Source organism: Antedon mediterranea, chromosome 10 (genome assembly GCF_964355755.1).
Source record: "Antedon mediterranea chromosome 10, ecAntMedi1.1, whole genome shotgun sequence".
In the NCBI taxonomy this organism is placed as follows: Eukaryota; Metazoa; Echinodermata; class Crinoidea; order Comatulida; family Antedonidae; genus Antedon; species Antedon mediterranea.
In genome coordinates, this window is record NC_092679.1 from 12,518,359 (window position 1) to 12,545,720 (window position 27,362).

The window sequence follows — 27,362 nt, forward strand, 5'->3', positions numbered from 1 at the left end:
TTTTTGAACTCTCGTGCAATGATGTGGTCCAACAACTTACAGCTAAAATGCATCATTTTAAACTAAAAGCACGATGAAGAAAATCAATATATGTAAAAAAAAAATGATGTAGTATTCAAAATGCATCAGTCATCCAGACGACTACATGTTTACGATGAAATTTGATGTATGTACTGCATAGTGATAAATGTGAAATATTATTTTCAAGGCCTAGGCAGAAATTGTATGAAATTACAGATAGTAGGTAGCTGATGCCGCCGCCATAGATGATTCATTTGATATTGATTTATTTTATGCAACTAGGCTTAGCCAATATTATCTTTTCTGTGGACACGTTCTCTTGGTTGTTAATTGTATGCTGGAAATATGAATCACATAGATAAGGAGTTTACACGGAGATGGGTAGGATAAATGGTTTGAATTGGAGGGTACTTTTTGTTGTCTTTCTCTTCTGAAATAACCATCCTCTACTACTACTAGTACTACTACTCATTTGGTAGTCATTGGCATGCTGTTGACATATAATTATGTCACAGTCTGAAGAATGTGAAATAAATCTAAACTAATCTTTTTCAATATAATTTGTATCAAGGTATGAAATTAGCTGACTACCTTACATGTTTTATCATTTAATTTTTTAAATACTTGATTATTTAATTGTCAGTGTCCAAATTTAGATACATTGTAATTTTTGATGATGAAATAATAACTTGAAAAGGGAGGAGCACTCATCATCAATTATCTAATAGGACCTTCTGTTTATGAATGTAGTTGAGTGTCATCTTGGGCACGAAAATCAACACATTCTGAATATTCTATTAATCTATCATATTTTTAGACTGTAATGGTGATAACACTCTTCAGTATTTACGATAAATGTGTATTTGTGAATGGTTTACTACTTAAAATGTTGATTTGATCTACTTTATTTTTTCTTATAGATACAGTAATTGATTTTTGGAAAATCTTAAAGAATCATTTGAAGATTTTCTGCGGTCGTGTTTCATCAATGTGTAAGTACAGTATTAAACTTAAATAACTTATTTTCGTAGAGTATCTGTCTGGTGACTATAAACATCCTGCAGTATTGTGTCTTCTGACAGCAACAGACTCGCACACTTTTCACCTGGACCCCTTCCAGACAGCTGTACAAATACTATAATATTACCTTAATCTAGCCAATACTTTTAATACTGTGATAATTTCTAAAGTATGTGCAGAAAGGACTTTATACATTTGAATACCTCAATATTACAGTACTGTACCTTGTGTTTAGTGGGGTATAGATAATACACACTGGTTGTTCAATACTGCAATATTGGCATTCAAATACTGCAATATTACTAACCTTGTGTGTGAAGTGGACTGGTTTGCTTTACCTCAATATCGCCATAATTTCTAGTAGACTTAAATGCTAAATTTACACCAGCCGAATTTGTTGGCGCGAATTGACAGTGTCATTTATACGCATGCGTAGAGAGGGAATTGTGAGATGGAAACATGAATACACATGCGTATAAGCTGATTCCCGCTAACAAATTCGCATACTGGATTTTAATGTACCTTTTTGATGGAGGCAATACACTTTTTTTTTTTATATGTAAGACACTGATTTGCTTTACCGTAATATTGCGATAATTTCTGTGTGTGAAAAGGACTTAAACATAGCCATTTATTATATTTTATTTTCATTGAAAGTGTGTCATTAAATGCTTCCTTTAAGATAATATTCAAACTAGGATATAACTGATGACAGTAATTATTCAATGTGCATAGTTATAATGAATATTTATGGTTATTTTACTCAGTTGCTTAAACAATGTCTACATAACAGTGTAATCGATTATAAGACTAACTTATATTATATGCAATAGTGGAGAAATATAATAGAGTGGTTATTGTGAAGTTTTTATTGTATTCGATATTAGATTATAATAACATTATTTGAGTCAAGTATGTAATTATAGACGGCAGTAAATATTGATTTGCTTACTAATTACCTTTATTTATGTGGATCTCAATTGCTTTTACTTCTAGTACTTTAATATACATCTTGATCTAGTATTCAAATTCAACAAGAAGTTATGTTTTGTTATAAAATTACACCGTATTTTTTTTATAGGTAAACTAAACAAAGAGAAGTTATTCGATTGCATGTAATTATTGATTGTAATTAATTAACATTTTTGTTATTAAATAAAAAAAGTGACTAAAGTCTGTCCATCAAACAGTAGTTCTAAGGTTATCATGTGACACTTTAATTAAGAAAAACCTAATAGGTATTGTCATTCTGACTGTACTGTAGCACCAAGGGATGTGGAATTTGAGATTTTTCGGTGTAGTGAGAGCACTAACAACCAAAGGAGTTGGCAGCAGCCACTTCGAGTCATGAGGCACTTGCGCTACCTGCAAGAATTGAACAACCAAGGCCACGCTAGAAAGTGTGGAATATTTATACTGGTTCCCAGCAAAAGGGGAATTGTAAAATGGTGCGCCTCCACATATTTTCCCACATGAAAATATACCCCGTAAATGCTGTATGGAAATATTTAAGAGTGACCTCAGCGACTAATAATGGCATCAGTCAGCCTTATGAAAATGTCATGTATTTACAGTTTATACTTTCCAATTCCAGATATATTTGGACTGTCAAATGAAGACATGGTATGTTTATAATGTTAGCGTTAAGATTTGGGTTAAGGTTTTAGAATAGTGTTATTGTATTCTTGACTCGCCAATAATGTTCCAAACCTTTAGATGACTGGAATAAATAAAGCACTGGTTAAAGGTTTCATAGTTCTAATAGTTGAAATAAAAACTAATTCAGCAGTTCACTTGGCTTGTCCATCAGCTTTTCAAACACAAATCATGACAAACGATAGTTATGAGCTCATTAAATTATGCATTTGAGTATATTTATGACTGTTGTACTGTATCACCACCTAATTGTTCAGTCTTTAGCATGTTTAATTAGTAACCTATCTAAATAATTGAATATAGTTTGAGATAAAAACACCTTCAATTCAGTAAAACATGAAGAAGTGTAATATCTCCCTCTATTTCTAAATGTTGTAGATTCTCCTCTTTTCTCAAAACTAACTGTCAACGTCAAAACTCATGAATATAACCTATAAATTTGACAATTTTGTATCTATTATTAGTAGTATCCTGTTTTTTAAATGTAGTGCCTATTGCAAAGTGAGTTAATACATACAGATGTCGCTATATAGGTTAATATTATGATGTTAATAGTGCCAACATACCGTCAAAATTCGCTAGTTTAAATGAAGTTCTGAATAGAATATTTTTGTAGCCAATATTTCTATCATCTTGGTCTTTTTGCTATTGTTGTCATTTTCATCTTGTAGTGATTTTGTAAAATGTTATTGCTACACCTTTTAGACCATTATTATGGTATTTTATACAAAAGTAACACAACATGTATTAAACCTGTTTAAATTATAAGCCCTTTTCACACAGACCTGCAAGACGATATTGCAGTATAATCATTACTGCAATTCCGTCTCTGATACTTCTAAGATTTTTTTGATGTATGAGGATATAGGGAGGAGACCTGTTGAACCCACAAATGTGAATATGCATCACCCACAAATGTGAAAACGCATCACCCGAAAATGTGAAAACAACCACAGATTTGAAAACACAGCACCCACAAATGTGAAAACAGTCTTACCCACTAATGTGTTAGCGGCCAGAAATGTAAAAAAAAAGAAGAATTTTTCACCCACAAATGTAAAAAAAAACCATGTCAAATTTAGTACTAGAACCGATACACGTACATAATATAGCAAACATCGACTCATAACTACACGCATATCGTGCCGCACACAAGTGTTGAAGCAACTCAACAAATTCAATCCCCAATTGTGAGGGAAGAGTTCTTTTTTAAAATTATATTTGTGGGTGATGTGTTTTCAAATTTGTGGTTGTTTTCACATTTGTGGGCAATGCGTTTTCGCATTTTGTGGTTAATGCTTTTTCACATTTGTGGTTGCTTTTACTTTTTGAGCATTTTCACATTTGTGGGTAATGCGTTTTCACATTTGTGGGTGATGCGTTTTTACATTTGTGGGTGATGCGTTTTTACATTTTTGGGTGATGCGTCTTCACATTTGTGGGTGATGCGTTTTTACATTTGTGGGTGATGCATTTTCACATTTGTGGGTGATGCATATTCACATTTGTGGGTGTTTTCACATTTGTGGGCATTTTCATATTTTGTGGGCGTTTTCACGTTTGTGTGTTCAACAAGACACACATTTCCCTAGATAAACACCTTACGAAAATATTGAATTGTTAGTTGGTACCTTTAGCCAACATTTTTGTTTTTAATTTGCTTACAGTGTGGTTTCATAACATATTCCTTTGAGATTATTTCAACATGGTAATTTGTCAAATTTAAATATAGGAAATATTTCTGTCTATAGATTCAACATTACATGATTCTTCCAAATGTCCCAACTGATGTAGATTTTAACGACAAGAACAATGTTATTTGTTTTCAATTTACTTGCATCATCTCTATGTTTTGGATATTCCAACTGCGATAACATTGGAGTTGATCTTTGGTTTTAACAAGTGGAAAACCTCTATCCATACTTCATGGGGGCCCTAAAGTGTCACCTTTATACGGGTTATCTGTATTGTATTCCTTAAATACACAGTTTTGTTCACATAGGCAAGGCAGTAAATATGTAAATACAGTATGTAGATATTCAGTATGATTAATACTAATGGAATATTTATGATAACGCTTGCATCGCCTCATTTCTGATGATAAAAAAATATAAATAAATACAGATTATTGATGAGAGGTTTATGGACTTGCAAAGCAGAAATTTTACTTTGTACAACACTTGCTGTAATATAAAATATCATATAGTTTATATTATATAATCAATTTATCAGACAATTTATTGTAGTTGCAAGTTACTTGATCAATCATTCATGTGTAGAATTGAAACAGCCTGTGTAAACATATTTAACAGCTTTTCTCTAGACATTAAACATCATTTTGGCACTGTAAATCAATTTTAATAATTCAATTTTAATCCAAACTGAATTTGTTTTATTAGTTTACAACCATAAAGAAATTCTAAACTGCCCAGTGACATACTGAAAATGGTGACTTCTGAGAGGAAATCTGTGAGATAAGAAAAAGCCACTCAAACTCAAAACTAAAAGAACTGTACAAACAAAATGAAAAATCATTTTCAAAAAAGAAAAAAACCAGCCATGCCAAAAGTATTGAAAAAATCAAATATACATTTTTTTTATATCAAATTTTAAGTGGATTGTTGGAGATTATATTGAAGAGATACTTGTAGCATGATTGGATTACAACTGACAGGTGATAAATATGCTTATTATTTGAGTCCCTGACATGAATCACAAATTCAGAAGTCTCTGAATAAAGTAAATTAAAAGTCCTCATTCTGGTTTCCATACATTCCTTGCTACATTAAGTGTATTATTTACTTTTGAGGCAAGAAATGACTTTTTTCTTCTTAACAATCAGGTACAAATGTTTGCCCTTTGGTTATAATAAATCTATCTAAGGAGAAGTGTCATTTTGTGTGGAGTTATTGTACTAAAGACTTTACTTTGATTGCAATGTAAAGAAATGATATTTACATTTACTGTAAAAGAATACAACAATTAAACCGGTTTCTACCAGATACAGAAAAGCAGTTTATTGGTCAGATATTTTGCCCTACTTTGATGTAATTGTAATTGATAACACTTTAAAGTAATTATTGGGTGCGACTCCAATCAGTACTAAACATTTGTTGTAATTTCCTAAAACTCCTAAAATAAACTATACTACTCTATTCCAGGGGTAGAGTCATTGCTCCCTATGGCCCTAATGATCCACATACCCCAACATTCCAGTAAACAAACATTGTAATTTCCCAGTCACTGACTAACTACTACAGTACCTAAATCAAACAATTCTTCATCTATACTCATCATTCAGCAAAAATATTTACCATAGAGGAAGGATTGTTTTTACAAAGATATATTGACAGCCAAAATTATTATTATTATTACTACTGTCTGCATACATCTCATAGACTCTCTTCTCCCAGATGTGCTTTGGGGTTTGTGCATGTCCAGTCTGAGTTTCTAAATATAAGCTTCTGTGTGATAAATTTCAAGGGCTGAGGATTTTGAGAAGATTAGACAATTAACAAAAAATGAAAATAAAAAACACATCTAAGCTATCAACAATAAACTAAAAGATGTATTAATCAACCTCAAGATCGAAGGTATAATACATCCAAGTAATTAATATTAAAATTCAAACATTAATTATGTCATCAAAAATGAAATATTTATGAAATTCAAGGTCATATATAATCAATAGAAAAAACGTGTACCAATCATGTTAATCATTATCTTATATTATTATATCAATTAATTGTAAATTTCAATCAATCAACTTAAATTAATCAGCTTCAAGGATATTTGTTACTGTATAAAGTATATTTTCAATAGCAAGACATGCTATATTTCTCTTAAAAACTGTTAGTGTAATAGTGTAATTGGACAATGTTCGCACCCATTGCATAAAGTCTAAAGGCTAAAGTGGTATAATAATAATATTTATCCAACAACTGTAAACATATATAATGTAAGGAAAAATGAGGGGAAGGCTTTCTTGACATACTCTTAAATGTTTTCATTCATTTGAATTCTCATAAATTTCTGTTTTTATATATTTAATTGCCCTAGTTTCTGTGACATGTAATCAACTTTGAAGTGTGAGATTTAAAGAGAAAGTTAACCTATAATTAAGGATATATTCATACACAAAGTTAGAGTTTTGGATAAGTATTGATTTATTTCTTCAAAGGTTTTTTTCTTCTTTTTTTTGGAGTTTGTACACCGTGTAGCGCGCAGTACTCCATACATACTATTGTGCTATCATTGATTATCCTTTTTTTTACACCGTGTAGCGCACAGCACTCCATACATACTATTGTGCTATCATTGATTATCCTTTTTTTTTACACCGTGTAGCGCGCAGTACTCCATACATACTATTGTGCTATCATTGATTATCCTTTTTTTTTACACCGTGTAGCACGCAGTACTCCATACATACTATTGTGCTATTATTGATTATCCTTTTTTTGTCTTTTGTCCTAGTGAGACATGTATCAACTTCTAGGTAGGGCCCAAGATAGTAATGCTCTTTTTTTCCTCTTTGCATTTGCATATTTTTTTATATGTTTCGTGGAATAGTAAGTGCATATTATTCTAAAGACGAGCAAGTAACAAGTGGATACTTAACAGTAATGAACTGATTTCTGTCTAAACCATGTACAGTACGTAGAATGCCTGCGAGATGCCTGTCTTTCTAATAACTGGCAATAATGTCTAGAACTAATAATACCTAGAACTTGTGTTTGGCAATATATGCTGCTATGAAACTCAAATGATTTTAATAACCAGAGGGCATTGTTTGATAAATGAATGATGATAGGTATATATAGGATGCACAAGGCTTATTTCTGTCTTTTTTTGTTTTAACTGTTTGTTTGAGATATTATCCAATTCAATGAAAATTTAGATATTAGTGAATTATTTCTATAAATATAAATATATATTATGAAAATATTTATATCTATATATATCTGTAAATTATTAATCCAAAGACAAATTATTGAAATGCTGTGGCTGGATCTCAATAGAGATACACAATAACCAGGGCCGTAGCCAGGATCTGTCAAGGGGGGGTTCGGACACTAAATATTTGGGTCAACCCTCCCCCAGCCTGATGCGAAGCGAATTTTGTTAAATGACACCCCTAGATGGCCGGAAAAGACACTCTCGTGCAGCATGCTATATAACCAATGAGCAAAAAGATCGTACTTTTTTCCTCCTCCTCAAACACGTCGATAATTTAAATGACGATAACTATTTGTTGCCGTATGTTAGATGCGCGTGCTCTGTGCGGAACCGCCGATTGTTTGATCATTTACTCCGTATTTTGTTTTGCGTTCAAGTTCAATGCGAACGTATATCTAGGAGCAGCCCCGAAAAAAGCACACCTGGGCGAAGGCAAATGCTATTTGCTAGCTCTATCTATAATATTTATTTACAGAAATTTGTTGAGGAATATAAATATGTAAATAGGTGATATTGATACATTTTAGTACGTATCGGCTGGTGGTCTAGAAAAAAATAATCGGATGCCATAATGTGAACTACAGTACTTGATACCATAGATATTATAGTTTAAAATATTAATATTCACTATAATCCTCTGATACATTATACTTCATAGTCACACATAAATACTGATGTACGTCGGAAGGCTATATACTTTATGCATGCTGCCTGACTGCCAGTGATCTAAACAATTATAGGTACGCAGTTTGTCTGGCGGTGTCCTTTGTACGAATCGTTCGTGCGCCAGCTCGCTATGAGACGCGTCAATATCATGTTACATGCAGGGACCAAACATTTATTTTTCAGGTTAAAATCGGCAATTCATTTGCAGCTTTTAGAAATTTACAGACACGTATCACTAGTTGACGCTCATACAGAGAAGAAGGTTCACGAACAAGTTTACGAATTTTTCAATTTACAAACAACTTTTTGTACTGTGGGGCACGTATTTGGAGGATTTTTGGAGATGAGGGTGAGGTATTGGGCATGTCGGGGATGGGGGTTCGCAGTTGGTTAAGGGGGGGGTTCGCTGTAAAGGGGGGGGTTCGCCCGAACCATAAAAACCCCCCCTGGCTACGGGCCTGATAACCAATAATATCAAAATGATAAAGTAAGCAGTTAAATTACTTGCGTTGTGCTTTACATCTTTGCGTTATATCCTAGTGGAAACCAAGCTTAAATAAGTAAATGTCTCAATATCTTGTTACCAATGTTTACCATTCTAAAGTTTAGTTCCCACTATTAGGATGCAACGTAACAATTTAGCACAACAGAATTGAATTGACCAATCACAAATCACAATTTAGATGATCCATTGCGTTATTATTGGTCAAATTACGTGCTTATGTTCTTGCAGTGCATCTAAGTGAGAGAACCAAGCTTTAAGAGTACAGTATGTGCAGCATTAACTTAATTAAATATTTTGTAGATATTTTAGTAGGAAAATCTTGAAAATATTGAAGTTTCATTTTCGAAAAGATAAAAATCAATACATCTGGTTAATAATACAGTAATAATACTGTATATAATCAACCCTTTTAGTTTGTGCACACTTATTTATACTAAATTGATTGCACAATTCAAATATACACAAAGACAATTGATTTTACAATCCATAACTAATTTTCAATTTTCAAAATTAAAAGGCATGAGGTCCGTAATTTTTCGCATTGTTTTACCATAGTCAATACATTACAAACTAATTATTTGGTTTTTATTTTAAAATTTATATTTTAACAGCCTTGATGCGTCTTGAATTTGATTTTAAAAATAAACATTTCAATAATAGACCTATAGTGAATTCATATGCGATTGAGACTGATAAATTAAAACCCACTTGTACAACCTGTTTGTTGATACAACTAAAACTTGTAAATTTCACACTTGCATATAATTAAGTATTAGAATTTCTTTATGCTTCATATTAATTACTTAATGAAGAATTAATTACTATAAATTGTGTTGAACTTAAAAGCACAATAACCTAATTAGTGTTACAAGTTTCTTTTGTATTTAAATTATCTGCTTGGGCACCCTTCTTAGTAGGAATAATTGTCTGTGTGATTTGTTTTTAATTAAATATTTTTTTTAACAATAGGTGTCAACTGCTTATTTAAGATGTTTATCTAAATTTGACTTACCTTGTAATAATTGTCACACTTCCAATATCCAACTTGTTACAACACCTTTTCGGAATGTTGATGTTTTCAAACTATCTTGCACAATGCGTTTGTTTATACAAAGAAACAGGTTTATTACAATTGTGGAAAGTTTTTTTAAAAAGTGTGCCAGTACATTATTTACGAACTACTACTTCTAGTATGAAGGTTGCTGTTTAATTGCCAAGATATTGGCCATGCTGATATAAATTAGATATAAAATAAATTAATAAAAAAACGTGTTTTAAAACTTTGTTATTCATGCATTCATCAAGTGGCCAAGAGGGGCCGTAATTTGTTTACATCATTCGTGCGGCAAAAAATGTTTGGCAATGTTTTAGGCACTATATTTTTTAAGGCAAGTTATAATTGTCCCAAGTTTTTACTTACAGCTTGGTTTAACATATACAAAACAATTACAACAACTCAGAGACACTTAAATTACGACGAAACAGATAAAGATTGGAATAAAAAATGTCAATATGGGGATGGGCCTGGACTAAACTACTGTATTATAATATAAACTTAATCTACTGATGTAACCATTTTTTAGAACATTATCCCTAGTAGTCTCTTTGAAAAGAAAGTTTTGATAAAAAGGCTTATTTACACCTATAAAATATGCATATCAAAGTCGATACAAATATACAGTAAGTGTGCCGAATCGTCTCAGGGGCAAATCTTCCCGCTACCAAAAGATTCTGTAGAGGGCAGAGTTTACTATTGTGGATATTATCCTTGCCAATAGCTGGATAGGGTTAAGAAAGATTTAGCCTCGGTTCTCAACAGATCCTAAATTTCAGCCTCACCCGTGAGGAGATACTTCATACAGGTATTAATAATTTGTACAGTATCATGGGAAAATTCTGTGATAGAAACAGATCTCTCAGATGTGACACCAATATTATATCCCATAACCCTTAACCTACAGTATCCATTGAATCTTGAAATAGACATGTGTTAATATGTGACAATGTATTACAGAATTGAACCATGATACGGGAATATTCAATATGTGAAGATACAGTACAAGGAATTGGATACATGAGTAGTATCAACAGCCACATGACAACACATTTTAAAGATTATTATAAACATAATTTGACCTTTGAATGGATACCAAATATACTTAGGAAGGATATGTTATAGACAGGTACATTAGGGTAGTTTAATTATTAATACCTGTCACATGTTCTTTCAATAATATCGATTAAAATTATATGTTGTATGTTGTACATAAATTATAATGTTTGTCTTCAGATTTGTATGTTGAAACATATTATTTATAGTGTAAATTGTGCAATACATTTCTTTTGGCATTTAACTGCTGTGTCCTTTCAACAATAAAGCAGCTTGTCTACAAAACGTACAGCTTGGCGGGAACACGATAATTAGTACATCTATCATCAAACTGCACTCTTTTGAACCCAAATAAAAATTAGCATTTTTTTTCTTTACATTTTATTTTATGTACAACTTGCTTTTAATATATGTGACAAGCAAGTGTTAGGATCAAGCTTTTATTAGAACTGTTTTAAGTCCTCTGAGAGAAAAAAAAATTGGACGAAAGACTAGACTTGTAAAGTGATAATTTCCTAGTACAAGAAATAAAGAAATAATATAAATGAACATTTTGCTTCTATATTTAACCTTTTACTACGCAGTGTTAAACCCATCACAGCGATTTTTTAAAAGAAAAAAATAATAATTCTTTTAAAATAGAGGATGTTGGTTTATGGGGAAGAGGTCAAAATTTGTAGAACCCATCAGCCATTGAATTTTTCGCTTTTTACCTATTATGAAACGCCTACCATATACTTTTTCTCCACAAAATGGAGTGGTTTTTTTTACAGAAATAACGATGATAAATAAAATTAAATACAATTATAGTGTTGATGTACAATCCAGCTATACTGTATGTCCCATCCTGCTCTGGTGTTTTATAGAAACAATATCATGCCATATGACTGCATATATATTATATTATTGTATCTTTTTTCTGCAATGGATGTCAGAATACATCAATATGAAATGATGACTTTGGAAAAAGAAAGTTTTGTTCATTGTCATTTCCTCTCTTCCCCTCTAAAAATGTTGGTGCTGCTGATGAGATTGTACTAGGATTTAGGCGAAAGTTTTGAATGTGGATATATCACCCTCAGACCACACTCTACCTTCCTGTCACCACCGCTTAGTTATCTCTACCGTATCCTCTTTGTGTTTGATTTCTATGACCAATTCTTTCTAAATGATTGTTGATTGAATTTAAACTAGCTATTACCAATTTTTATAACTGGAAAGACTCGCTGCCACAGTGTAAGACATTGTCACGAATTAAAGGTTTTATTTACAGTTAAACACCATGACTTTTATCACAGATCACTGCATGATCAGTAGAATACCATGGTCTGTACTGTAGGTGAAACTACCATGCTGCTTAAAAAGTCCAATCCAAACGTGGAACTCTGGTAAACACATAATCACACAAAGCAAATTAAATTTTGGTAAAACTAACTGTGTGAGCAGTGGCGTAACGGCTATGAGCACTTACTGACTAAACCCAGGGGCCCCAGAGCTTATGGATGAGGGCCCTGAGCAGTGTCCGAGGAAAAAATAGGAATTAAAATATGTCGGAAATGCCCGAAGCCTACAGCGTTGAAGCGCCACTTAGGTTCCTAATCAGGAACCTCAGCCCTCTTCGTTATGCCACTGTGAGTGAGACTACCAAGTGCAAAATATTTACCGGTGCCCTTTGTAAAATTTACTATTTCCAGTTCGAACAAGGCTTTATTTAAATTTTTGTATAATTAGGCCTGCAATACTTCAAGAAATACCTTGTATATGCGCACCATAATGCTTTTTAAATTTAATTTAGACTCAGAAGGAATTGGGAGAAATCACAGTTGGCCGATTCCTGTATTTTTTGTGGGAGAGAAAAATATTTGTTTTAATATGTTCTTCAAGTACTTTAACATGTACAACTACTTAAGTGATTATTATGCATATGTTTTTATAGTGTATGTCTTTATATGTGATAGAAGTACTTATCATAAGTGTGTTTATGTACGGTATGATTGCATATTATGTGTCTTTATGATCATACTTAACATGCAATACTTTGATTCAGTCATGTTAACTGTAAAAGGCACAACAGCTGTTTTCTACAAAGTGTAAAATTGCTCTTTAGAGAATCATGAAATATTTTATGATTGCTTGCTTTTCTTGTAACATAAATGGATTTCTTCTTTACATTTCAACCCTTGAGAATCCTGCTAGCAGTTTATGTAGTATAAGGATGGCTATAAATGCTCATTGTCAAACAGGCAGCTTCCTGTACTGTACCATGTATTCCAACTCCAACATTCTGTTCCTACCTAATTTTCATGTTGACACTGTTTAACTACCGTATATTTCGGTGTATAAGTCGCACCTGTGTATAAGACGCACCCCCTAACTGAGAGTAAAATATCGGTATTTTTTATATTTCATCAAAACAATGTTTTTTTTAAATTGTAATTAATATTATTGTAATAATATATTTTGTTATATCTACAACGGCGTCCTTTATTTAGGTTTTTTCTTACCTAGGCTCGGCCGCGCCCAGCCTCAACATGTTGTTTCTAACTTGTTATTCATGAGTTTCGCACCCGCAACATCGAGTGCATGGGATGACCGTGTGTGGGCTAGCCTCGCTCGATCATTTCGAGAGGGCGCACGTTTTCACGGACAATCGTATTCGATTAGTATCATCTATGTATCCGAGAAGTGTGTACGCTAGGTCCATGCTATAATCACCTGGAGAATATACTAATCGAATACCGTACAACATGTGGCCGCCAAGAAAGGCTTGCGCTGGGGGTACGGCGGTCGGCGATCGTGCGTATAACTATAAATAAATACTAGGCCTATTCCAATCGTAAACGTTTACAAATGAAATTTTATCGGAGCGCCTAAAACAGCTCCATAATAAACAAATCTTTTCATCATATTTAGTATAACATCATGCTACAATGCCTTGAAAACTAGGCAGAAGCAGGTTGCCGTTACGTTAGTACACTGTAGCTAGGCCTAGCCTACTCAGGCCTAGCCAACGAGGTGACGATATGTACACTCTGTGTGGTGAGGCATTTATGTTCGGTGTATAAGACGCACCCTTAATTTAGAGGTCAAATTTGCGTGTCAAAAGTGCGACTTATACACCGAAATATACGGTATATTGAATTCCTTTTGTTTGATTTTTGCCCCGCTTAATCAACCCTCTTCTGAGCGGTACTAAGCTTTTGCATTATTTTTTTTTTCCTTTCTGTATTTGTTAATTCAATTCTTTTATGTACCTTGCAAATATGAGTCAAACGATTAAACCAATAAATTATTAAAACTTTATTCAATCAATTTTAACAGAGTATATTTATTTAAAATTTATATGAGCATTATATATAAAGTATTTAAAATAACTCCCTGATCTTATTTACAATAAATGTGATTTTTATCTACATTCACACTATAGCTGTTTTGTGCCTTGAGAATTGATTGATTCATTGAATATGGTTCTATTGTTATAGCAATTTTAACATGAATTTAATTTCTTGGTAAAGGTATTATATTTTTGTATACGAGAATCGTATAAGAATTTTCTCGTGCTGATACACATGCCTAAGTGGAGGGCTTGATGGCATATTTGGTGCACTGCCATTTGATCAGCTCTTTTCGGTTTGGACAAATGACTTTTACTGCATCGTTTGTTTGTGGCTCGACACGAAGAGATCATTCGGAGAGATGATAGTACAGTCAATAATCAAATACCAAACACCCTTGAGCTGGGCTAATATGTCTGGTATTCTGAAAAGTCTTGTATTCTGAATATGTTTTTAGACCAAGGAAAGTCTGGTAACGGGATATGGGATAGTTTCTGGTTTCCAGATAGTCCAGTATTGGGAGAGTTAAGTGTAGTTGTATGTGTCGTTCAATTCATCCCAGTTATGCAAGAGACACAGGTTATTCCACAACCTTTATTGTAAACCCTGACGGCAAATATGCATGAAAAATGAAAAGTACAGTAAAATATTCATTTTCTTAAAATGTTTTCAATATTGTTTTTAAATTATTCATACTTTATTATATGGTGTTTGTGATATTATTTATTAATGAGGATAAATTGCAACTCTAAATAATTGTTTACGAGGTCTTGTACTTTGCTAAAGAAACATTGACATGCTTGAATGCTTGCAACACAAGGTATTGCAAAACACTTAAAAATCGCCACGAAAATGTGCAGATTAATTAGCAGAAAAATAGCAGTGTCAGCTGGCAATAAACTCAGGTCATATTAAAGGAAATTTGAAGCATTGTTTAGTGTGTAGTATTTGACAATGATGGAGCACACCATTGGCAGTATCCTACTCTAAAATTGTGTATTAATCAAGCTAGGCTGTATAAAACTGCTTTTCTATTGGAAGCTCAAGGGTCAATATCCAATACAAACCTTTTAGTTGTTATGCCACTACCTTAAAGACACCTTCCCTATGTTTTTTAGATCTATTTTAAGATCACAAACTATATTTAATGTAAAAATATTACTATATGGTCCTATTGCGATAACCTTTTTCGTCTTTAAATGGTTAAAAATATTTAAAAAAAGTTTATTCTAATAATTATAGCGGCCCGCTATAAATCCCAAAATGCATTGCGCGCGGATTGATATTTCTGTTTTCTTCTGTATTTCACCCACTTTTTGATCGATCGTAAGGCCAAAACAAATGGAAGACTCCTAACTTGTCAGCGAAAATACCGGTTTTCCCCAATTTGTATCAACGGAGTCTGGCAAAAATAGAAAGACAATAAATGTAGCAACTATACAACGTCATGCTCGGTATATAGCTAGCGTACGATGTTCGTACGTTACAGATGTTTACCACCTAGGCCTACAAAACTAAGCCTAGCTAGGCCTAAAGACCGTCCACGAGAGGTCGATCGCCGCGAGCTACTTAGGTAGTGAATTGTTTCTCACTTTTTATCATAAATTACCATAAAACGTACATTTAGGACAAGGAAGCATAATTTAATGTTTTTAAAGTAATATATATGTATCATTTTTTAAAAACGTCACAAATTGTAGAGGTGTCTAACAACCTAAATGAAAAAAATATTCCAAGCTTTCCAATTTTGGAGATGTTAAAGCATGTTAACCAAGTTGTTCCTATAGATGTAGCAAATATGCAAATCAGATATGCAATAGTCATGCACATGTTCCAATATCATAATAGTCTGTTTGAGGTTGTTAGCACTAGCTTGCATGCTTCTAGGAGGGTACCACAGAAATGATCCTTGCATGCAAAATGTAAGAATTTCCCAAGAAATTCCTCATTGCATATTGTAAATTATTATTTTTTTCTCATACATTTTGTGGTCAAAATAATGGCTATGTTCAGTAGTGTCTTCTGGTCATAATGAGTCGCCGAGGTCAAGCCTTAATTAACATTATATGTGTATGTTGTAAACTGGTTTTAAATAGTTGTTTACTTTTTAATGGCAATCAACTAGAAATAATACAATTAAAACCAGTTATTATGCTGCAATTGGTTTTAACTGGAATTATTTTTAACTGAACTTGTTAAACTGGAATTTTCTCCAGTTACCGTTGTCAATAGCACAACTCAGCTAAAATTAATTAATCACCGTCTCTGCTTTGGAAAACATATATTTTTTATATAACTCAATCTATGTAGAATACAGTTTTAAACTGCATATTTTGTTCAATGCCTGAGGAAAGTGTACTTTTATATATTGCAAATAGGAAAGAAAAGTTGTACTACAGAGACAATTTAAGCCCTCAGAAATTTGTACTGGTTTATTATTCACTTAGAGTGTCTTTGATACAACGATTGGCTGTCATGTGTCGCCAAATGTTCATGTCTACGTACGCCATTATTATGCTTCTCGGCGTCTATTATAAAGTATGATTTTTTAAGAAATTTGTCTTTTATTTTTCATAAAACGTGTTTTTAAAAATCAAATGCTTTTCTAATTTCTAAAGTTTAGCCTTGAATAACCTAGTATATTTTGACGAATTTGAAATATAAACTTGTATTTTTTAATATGTCTACAATTTGTATTTTGCTATGATCCAACTTGATGTGTCGATAACATACTGTAAATTTTAACACTATACAATAATATTAGATATTGTGATTGGTCATTTTTTTTTATAAATGCGTTAAGTAATGTTCAAGGTGTGTATTTTCATATTGCAATTTTTATGTAATATTGACAAAATGATTCAGACTTTCATATGTGAAATATATTTATATAATACACTGAATAAACATACATGATGAAAAATGTATTATTAAGATAACACAAACAATTGAAACAAACAGTATAACCAAAGGTCAAAGTTTAGTGTTTTGTCTTGCACAATTTTTCCTTTGCAATTCCTTATTTTTGTATCTAAGAAAAATAACAGGTAATTGGTTTTGAAGATATGAGGAGTTTGATGTTACTAAGACCCCATTTACACTTCATCGACGATTTCTTAGCCGGCCCGAAGTCGGCCCGACGCCGGCTTTCTTTTTAGCCCGCAATGTGTTTACACTTACCCAAAAAGCCGGCCTCGGGCCCCTACTATTGTGTTTACACTTGCTCTCGCGGAAGAGTGCTCGATGAGTCGATTTCGCTACATTCACGTCATATCTGCTCATGTGCGTCTTAAAAAGTTAATATTTTTATTAAGCGTTGTCGATCTACACTAGGCCTAGGCCTATCAACTTTATCAAAAAAGAATCAAATAATGGTATTTAATATGGATCAAAACAATTGTATTATTGCTTTACTACTAATGTTTGCGTCTCGTTTTCTAAAGAATAGTAGTAGATAATACGCCTTTTTCACGAAACGGAAGACATCTTCGATCGATGAAAACACAAACAATGCCGTTCAACGAAGCGTAACCAACAGAAATAACATAGCGTTTTCAGCCTATTTTCGGAGGACAAGTTACTTAAAAATTTGTAACTCCTCAACGGACAGTCGTATGGACAACATTTTTACTGTAAAATGTTCTTTAAAGATTAGCCTATATAACTGTGTGATTAAAAAAAATTATAATTTTTTGTTTCACTTCTTAAGTCCATCGAAAAAAACACCACAGTTTATAAGCATAGGCGCCGCATGGGTCACAGTGCATTTCGGCCGCCAATCATTTCGGCCGCCGATTATGGAACGACCAAATTCATGAAACTCCAAAAAGGACAAAATATGGCATGATCATTTCGGCCGCCAGGTATGGTTGACCAAATTGAAATAGCCAGAAATAACTGTACAGTATTATAACAGTGAAAAAAATAACTTTAAAATACCAAGTCTATGGAACGCCACAGAGAACCATGGTCATTTAAACCAGACATCAGTTGTGCAATGGGCTAAATACATTTTGTTTTTGCTGTAAATTTAAAGTTATATTACGGGGGGTATTAAATGTTTATATTTTTTTATTTATTTCACAGGTCCCAAAGATGCGTGTGCTTTGTAAAAATGTGTTTCTTTATGAATATAGGCCTAATAAATTCAAAACATACAAATAAAAGTGTTTTTGACTGGCACATAAAAAAAAATTCAGCATCACCTCCTTATTATCACAATATTATTAATAATTCACTGGAGTGATGGCAATGTGCACGCCATAAATATCGCTGCTGTTTCTGGAATTAAAGACCGCTGATTCGGCTTAATAATTTTAAAACGCATGGTGTGTCATAGATATTCAAGAATAATTACAATTCTGGCGACCGAAATGAACAATACATATTTTGTCCTTTTTGGCGTTTCATGAATTTGGCAATTCCATAACCGGCGGCCGAAATGATCAGACACCGCCGCATGGTGTCCTGAAATCCCCTGAAAACGCTATGTTATTTCTGTTGGTTACGCTTCGTTGCACGGCATTGTTTGTCATAGATCGAAGATGTCTTCGTTTCGTGAAAAAGGCGTATACATCTTCACCAATTTAAATAATTTCAATGAAGAATTTCCGATTCATCAGCAATAAGTTTCGTAAACTTAAAGCTATAGTTGACCCAGAACGTTCATTTTATGACCGCGAGTGTTTACACTATACGAAGTGCCGGCCCGAAGCCCGCAATTGCCGGCCCGAAGCCTACTCTAGACTAGGCTCAAAATTGAGCCGGCTCGAGGCCGGCTCGGTTGTTCACAGAGTGTTTACACTTGTACACTTTTGGCTCGGAGCCGGCCTCGGGCTCGCTAAAAGCTGAAGTGTAAATGGGGTCTAAGTTGAAACTTGGCAATGTTCTTAGTCCTTGTTTCTGCTACATATCCTCAAAATACGGTATAAAAATAATGGTATATTATGGTATAATTTATACCGTATTTGAAGTTCCTTCCTTCCCCAAATTAGAATGTGTTACCTTTGTTGCTTCTGCTTTCACAGTCTCCTTTTTGTTTTTTTATTGACTTGTTTCACGACAAATTATCTTTCTAAATCTGTCTGTCCTGTTTGTTCTCTTTTGATTTTCCCGAAAGCTTTGTTTTCCCAACAGATTAATAACACAAGTTGTGATGTTGTTCCTTACTTTCATTTATTATAGACTATATTCATGTATGGAAAATCAAAACATACAGTATTTTTATTGGCAGCAGAAAAGGTACACAAATACGGTATAAATGTATAAAAACTGCACACAAAAATGGGGTAAAATATACTGTATATTTTTGCGATCACCATTTCTGTTGCCAAAAATATACCGTATTTATACAGTATTTAGAAAATACTGTATTATATATACCATATGCTATTTATTTGGCAGCAGAAACAGGCCCTTATAGACTTGGACATTCAATTTTGTGTAGCCAATATAAAATGTTTTTGTACAACCAAAACCAGTATAATCAGGGAGTTAATGTGATTAGATGAGACATTTTCATTGATATTTTCCAAATCACCTCCTCAAAATCTTAAATCAGAAAAGTCTGCATCAGTATATACAAAATTTCCATTATCACAAAAACGACAGACAGTTTTACCACAGTGATGATGTGTGGGGTTAGGCTTAATCAAGCGTATCAAGAGTTGACAGTGCATGCTTCTATCACTGATTACGTCTGGAAAAATTGTTTTGATCAACTGTTTTTAACTTTTTCTGACTCTAAATTTTCTGTCAAATAAAAAAGTAGACTTATCAAAAGAACACTGACTCTTTCTAAATAACTTCTTGGTATAATAATAAATAAATAAATGAATTTGTTTGTCTTGTTTATTATCTTTAATTTGAAAGTAATTTTAATAGACTGAAAATTATAGTCTTTAGTCTTCATTTCCATTTATATTGTCTTTTATGAAAAAAAAAATTTTATAAATTAATTAAAATCACTAAAAATAGTTGTTCTTCAAGATCATCATTTGATTGGTCTTTTAAAAATAATATTTTCATCGAAGATGATACCAATTTTTATCCTATAATTCCAGAATGAAAACGTTTCTAATTCCTTTTGTCTTCTGTTAATCTCTTTGTTGTTCGTTTAATATTGTCCCAAGTGTGAACATGCCAATATCTCTTTGTTATTAGTCTTCTTTAGAGAGGGAAGTCCAGATCGGTGATATCACTGCTTTCTACTGGACCCCTCTGGAATACATAATATCATTACCCTTATTTACCTCCGCCAAGGAGGTATATGTAATCGGTAGCGTGTGTTTGTTTGTTTGTTTGTTAGCAGGATTACTCAAAAAGTAGTTACAAGATCTTTACCAAAATGAATATACAGATAGATATGTGGTCAAGGACCATTCCATTAAATTTTGGGACCATTGTCCCAATTCTGGACCACTTTTTAGTATACTTTTCAGACCTGCTAGTGTTAAAAGATAGGACAGAATTTTTCAAAAGCCGGCGAGCAGTCTTAAAGTAACAAGTATACTGAAATTGCATTTTCTCGAGAACTACTTGTCCAAAAAACTTCATTTTTGTACAAGAGGCAAGAATTATAATTTGTGATTTGTAATTTTAAAACATAATTTGATTTAATGTGCACGTTTTTTAATGCCAGTAGTTTCAAAAACCTATTTTCTTTTCAAATTCACTCGTTTGATTTTCGCGTTGCTGTTCTATTGTTAGTCAACTGAAGCTATTGTTAATTGAAAGGCTTGTTACATAACCATTACACCAAACTCGCATACACATGCTTGTAGTGAAATTAGCCTAAATCACAAACAGCATTAAGACACACACAAATATATACTGTATATATATATTTTTTTTTTACCGGAGAAATCTTATGTAGGAGAATTTTACAGTAGGCGGAGGTATGCACTCTCGGAGTGGCTTTCTAGTTTTTTGTATCAAACACGTATGGAATTAAATAATGTGTCATTGGGTGATCTTACGATCAGTAGTTTAACATCCAACACACTGCACCATGCACCCTTACTATCTGTAAGTGAGAATCATCAGTTCATGTTTGTATAGGCCTATTACCTTTAATTTTTAATCTGTTGCACAAAAGATTTCAACAGCCTTTAAAAACAATAATTTGTCAAAAACAGAATGATTTAGTTAACTGTCTGTGTGTTATATAAATACATAATTATGTAGAGAATTGATTTATTATCATGGCATCTATCTATACAACATGTGTGTTCATTGTCGTCATAATGAGCAGTGCACATCCATTGATATGATTCTAAGCACTTTGAATTTCAAATATCCTGTCACGATCGATTTTGAGTATCAGCCTCCAAAATAATGACATCATTGTCAACATAAACTTGCGTAAAAAACTGTTTGATATAAATTTGTTGTTAAGCATGGGCCCTACATTCTTCCTCCTTTTCGAAATTATGATCCATGTGCATATACTAACTAATTTACTTTATAGTATACCCATGGATGTATAAATTAAATTTATTGGTCAATGATATACCTAAGTGTATCTTTGTCATTTGATTGGTTGATTATGTATCACTTGCCATGCATTCTTTGTATCCACCTCCTCACGATTGGGTTAAATTGCACATTTGGAATACTCTAGCTTTAACGACAATCAGCATAACAAAGTATAAACTGGTACGTTGACCTATTCATTTGGAAACTTTGAAGTTTTCAGACTTAAAAAGGGTCTTGTATTGGAAAAGTAAACTATATTCATATCTAGTATACTAAATGTGTATCATGGTACAGTAGTATGCTTTCACACCTAGAGGGCCTCCTATAGATAGAAAAGCATGTTAGAACAACAATATACAATCATGTATGTGTTCTTTTACATTTAGAAATATTTAATACAGTGGTTGATTGTAAACGTCTTTTTCTTTTTATTTTTCCAGTTGTATACTTAAGAAGATGATGTGATCGTACATACCTGATTGGAAATATTTTTTCTCCGCTTGTTTTTCAACTGAAACTTTTAATTGTACAAGAATGGCAATTCTTAATAATATAATCTCTAAGATCTTGATTTTCACATTAGCTGCATCTATAGCTACAGCATTAAGATATGTTGCTCCTCAACCAGGCGAGCAGAGCAGGACTTATGCACAATATCAACAATGGAATGCATTGAAATCAGGTGCATTAACATTAGAGTTTAAGACCTCACAGCCATCAGGACTTCTTGCATACCTGGATGACGGCGGAGATCGCGACTATCTTGCATTACAATTGGAGAACGGACGCGCAAAGTTAAGTTTTACGCTTGCTAACCTTGAAATTCAATTTACAGTCGGTGAAAATCTTAATAACAGTAGCTGGCATACTGTCACGGTTTACCGTAATTATTCAAGTTGTAAGTTAAAGGTTGATTCACAATGGAAAGAGCGCGAGTCTACTGGTACCGATTTTATGCTCACGACAAAGTCAGATTTATATCTAGGAGGCCTACCAACGACAAAGAATCCAGATGATTTAACAACTCCGCGATTTCTTGGAGTAAAACGCTTTGTTGGGAAAATCCGCAATGTCTTCTATAAGAATGACACTACTGGGCGGTGGGTGACGCCCAAGTTGTTGGACTCAATAGGAGTGCAAGAATCTGGTTCGGATCAGTGTAGTACTATTAACCCCTGTCTTAATGATGGACGCTGTATTAGTTCTGATCGTGGAAGTGCCTGCAACTGCTCACTAACAAATTATTCAGGAGAAATATGTGCTGAAGGTAATTATACGTTTTTACATTTTAAAATCACAAATAAAGAAAATACAAAAATTCTTTATTAATATCTATTATTTTTATTAATATATTTTATTTACAGCGAGATCACTTTTCCATTCGATTTTCACTAAATTTATGTTGATTTCTTTCATCACACAAATATGCTTTACTAGTCTTCCCCTGTCCTTGTGTTGTACCATGTATTAATGTTATTTTAATGTAAAGTATTAAAAGGCAAATGAATTACATGATATTATTCACAAAATAGCATTGATAATATTTAACCCATATTGAGTATTGATAAAATGGAAGAGATCAAAGGATTTTTGAAAGATTTCTTTTCACAGGATGCCATATATTGTGAAAACAAAATTAACCATTTTCTATTTTCAGTGATAATAATTGTAAAGGTAGTGATAAAAGGTGCTGAAATATCCATTGAATTTATTATGTAAAACCATGAAGGTAATATTATGATGAATTTTGTATTCAATATAATTTCACAATCAGTTTCTTTAGAGTTAAAATTCTGGTCTATCTGAATACCATTCCGGTTTAGCTTGTTCTACGTTCAAACACAAACAAATAAGGTACGCATCCAATGTAAACCAATGATGAGAGGCACTAATAATTGAATCCATCAGAGTTAAAGTTCAGATTGGATGTTCTACATTTACACTTGCATTATTAATTAAAGATGATATTTCAATTCATTTTTCATAAATTTTCTTAAACTCTGAAACCTATAAGAGTTTATCGCGGTTAAAAACACAGAGGTATGAAATAGAGGTATAAAAAAAAAAGAGTTTACTGATCACATTTATGAGCGCTAATACTGTGGATATGGTTTGACTTCAGATTGACTTAGGCATGCAGAGAACATGGCTAACTAGTGCGTATAAACCCATTTAAAATTAACAGGTTTTTGTAACCTTTCCTTCATTCCCAAACTGTATGGATTTTCTTCCCTCAAATGTTTGGTTAAATAGACATAAGTTAGTTTTACTAGCAGATAGTATTGTTGATTCTATATATAAAAAATAAAGCTTTCGTATATTTACTTTGTCAAGTATCAGAACAATCAATAGATTGTTGTGTTGCTTGTCATACAAATATTTGAATGTTGGCAAGACACACGAGTATGGATATAACAACAGAAATTATCAAACTCTCCATTAATTGCATCATATATTACAAAAATGTTTAAGGATCCATAATATGCAGTCACAAAAACGCTAGGCCTACATGAAAAAACATTCAAGGACAAGTACACTTATACAATACTACCCTACCGCCCCACCTTACCGCCCCTCCCTACCCCCATTAATACAAGAACATGACACTTTTAACTATACCTGCTCACCATAATTACTCACATACAGTACTGTAGGGGAGATGTATTTTTTCCCCTGAAGTGCCCTTTTAAAAAAAGAGACTATTGGCTTATGACGATTTTTGCTCCCTTTGTATAAGTCACAACTGAACCGCCCTATAAAATTCCTGGCCATGACTTGATACAACTATTTGTACTTACCGTATTTATAATAATGTACACAAATAGCCCTTTTTTCTTTTACAGTATATTAAAAATATGTATTTTGCTATAGAGGGCATAATACATTAAAGACACTAAAAGCTAATTATTATAATTTCTCCTCAGCTTTTAATCTTCAACAATTCTACTTCATTCTCTAGAGTACTTGTATTCAACTTAGGATTACAGTCAAAGTGATATAATAAATCGCTAATAAATAATGTCATTAGTAGTGAATTTAGTAAAGATTTGAAATAAGTGGTAATTCATAATTAGTGGATAAAATTAAATTTTAACTTCTTTAACAGATACAAAGTTAAAATGTTATATTATTTTTAATAAGTCTACTAAAATAATTAATTAAAAATAATACATTTAACATTAACTTAAAATAATGAGGAATGTTTTTTATAAAAAATGTCATAATTATATGATTGAACTTTCTATTACTCTGTTCAGCCAAATTTTTGTATTCTTATATTAAAAATTACATTTTTTAGGTAAATTATTATTTATTTTAATTCCATATTGATGAAAATAAAAATTATTATTTAATTGATTAATAATTATTCTAATTAAATCTCAAACAACAATTTCTTAATGTACTGTATTCGAAAAAACTCCCCGCTTTAAATAAATGCCCTCATCAATTAAACGTTGAAACATCACTTTGAATAAACGTCTCCCTCGAACAAATTCCCTGCGATTATTTTTTTACCTGAAAATTAATGGCCCAATCTACAGAAGATGGAATTTTCAGTCTCCTGTTCTCAAATAAAGATGTTGAAAATATCGTCGGTGCAAATCCACTAAAAGACTATTTACATGTTCACTACCTGAAGCTGTTGAGAACAAAATAACTCATTAACAAAATTAATGCTCTGCCCGAAAACCATACTATTGTGACCCATGGATCAAATTAGGCAATCTCCTTCAGTGCAATCCTAGTCAAGGAAGCACTTCAACAGTCGGACCCAGCATATATTTGGATGCTAGAGAAGACTGCCTCTTGGATGCGACTGGCATCAGTGGGAGGAACAAAACTGTACTGTATATACACACAAAATACTGTGTTATAGCACATTTTTATTTGCAGTAAAATTCATTGACTTGATCTACAGTTTACAAAACCTTTTGATACAATTTGTACTGTGTTGTATCACTCACTCCAGGACTTTAAATAAAATTAAAATGGTAATTAAAAAACAAATTCAGGATGAATTTGAAGAATAAATTTGATTAGAATTAAACGTGATGAGTATAGGGATTTTGCAACAGCTAAATTTGAGTGAACATTGAGTATGTTCCACATGTTATTAAACAAGACTTAGAGTGCATTGTTTTCTTATACATTCTTTGCCACTGTACATCCGTAAATTCCAACATGACTTCCACATAAAAAAATATAGTTTTATCATACGTATATATATATATTTATAAATCCAAAGGCAAATTACAGAAAAAAATGACAATGCTGTGGGTATCAGTGGCTGGATCTGAATGGAGATGGAAAATAAAAAGCGAAAAGCTAAATCAAAATGATAAAGTAAACAGCCAGAAAAGTTAGCAGAGCTTTCGGGCAACACTAGCCCTTCATCAGTGCAAGTGAAGGAATTTGGATAACGTCATATTTATATATATCCAATCTGCAGACATACTGTATATGTAATCCAGCGTCACGTCCAATAGTACTTTATAATGTGACTGCGTATAGCTATTGCAAGGCTTCGTTAACTTGAAAATATCAAAATATATTAAATATGATTTTTTAAATCACAAATTTGCAACACTAGTTTCAAATTTCGCACGAACCGGTATATCACTGTTGTCTGACCTACATCTCTTGACGTTTTCCTTACGAGATACTTCCCACTTTGTCACATGATGTATTCTTGAACTTGTTATTGGAGGCTTTAATTAAATATTTCACTGGCAAAAAATGAAAAAATGTGATTGCTATCTAAGCTAATTTATGTAATAAACTATAATGAATACTTTTTTACTAAAACCAAGATATTTCATCTGTTCTATTAATAGATCATTCTTTGTTAACCAGACAGTATATTCCTAATTTTCTACTAATATTTTAGCATTACTCTATGTGGAGACATATCCTGTACCAATATTAACTCGTTTAAATTTAATTTTAAAAAACACATTTTATCGTAATTGTTTAATTGAATTTTTTTGGATAATTATTTTTTTATATAATAGTTTTAAATTTAAATGTATATAGTAGATTCGTATTAGTTAAGTATAGTTTTATATATTTTGTCATTTTCAAGAGGGCCCCTGAATATCAGCTGGCCTGCGGGTTCAGCTGGAAGGGTTACCCTCTATAAATAAAGTTGAAATATAATAAAATAAAAAATCCTGGATTTTTATTCGCGTGCAATGCAACTCTACAGCTCACTATGTTGGTCGGTTGGTCGGTCGGTCGAGCGGTCGATTGGTCGGTAAATACTTACTTGAGAACGCGACTTCAGTCATGTATATGGCCTTTTTTATAAACCAACACTAGATCCCTTAACAGGTTATGGACTATTCCATGAACCACATACTCAACATGAGCAAGCCCCAACGTAACACCATCATCATGTCTTTTTTTAAACATCTTGTCCCTTTTGAATGTTCCTTTCTGTGCATTTAAATGTATGTTTGAATTTTTATCTCCAAGATTTTTCCCTAAAATAAACTTAGAATCAGGATTTTCACACACAAATATAGACATTGATTCTTGTTTTTTTTGTACGAATAATACGATTTCAAATGTACTAAATATTTTCACATAAACTATTGATAATTTAACAAAAAAG

The 27,362-nt window shown here is 32.5% G+C and overlaps 1 protein-coding gene across 4 annotated transcripts in view; it reads left to right on the forward strand.

Annotated features, from left to right (window-relative positions):
- Nucleotides 1–27,362, forward strand: part of LOC140059797 (neurexin-3-like) — an 84,122-nt gene that overhangs the window by 14,540 nt on the left and 42,220 nt on the right. For 3 of the 4 annotated variants that reach the window (XM_072105714.1, XM_072105716.1, XM_072105718.1), the window contains exons 2-3: nt 942–1,013; nt 22,189–23,015. In XM_072105714.1, coding sequence (XP_071961815.1) covers nt 22,283–23,015 — 733 coding nt within the window. In that variant the 5' untranslated portion in view covers nt 942–1,013; nt 22,189–22,282. Of the gene's footprint in view, nt 1–941; nt 1,014–22,176; nt 23,016–27,362 lie in introns of those variants that run through there. The other variant, XM_072105715.1, reaches the window with a different exon arrangement.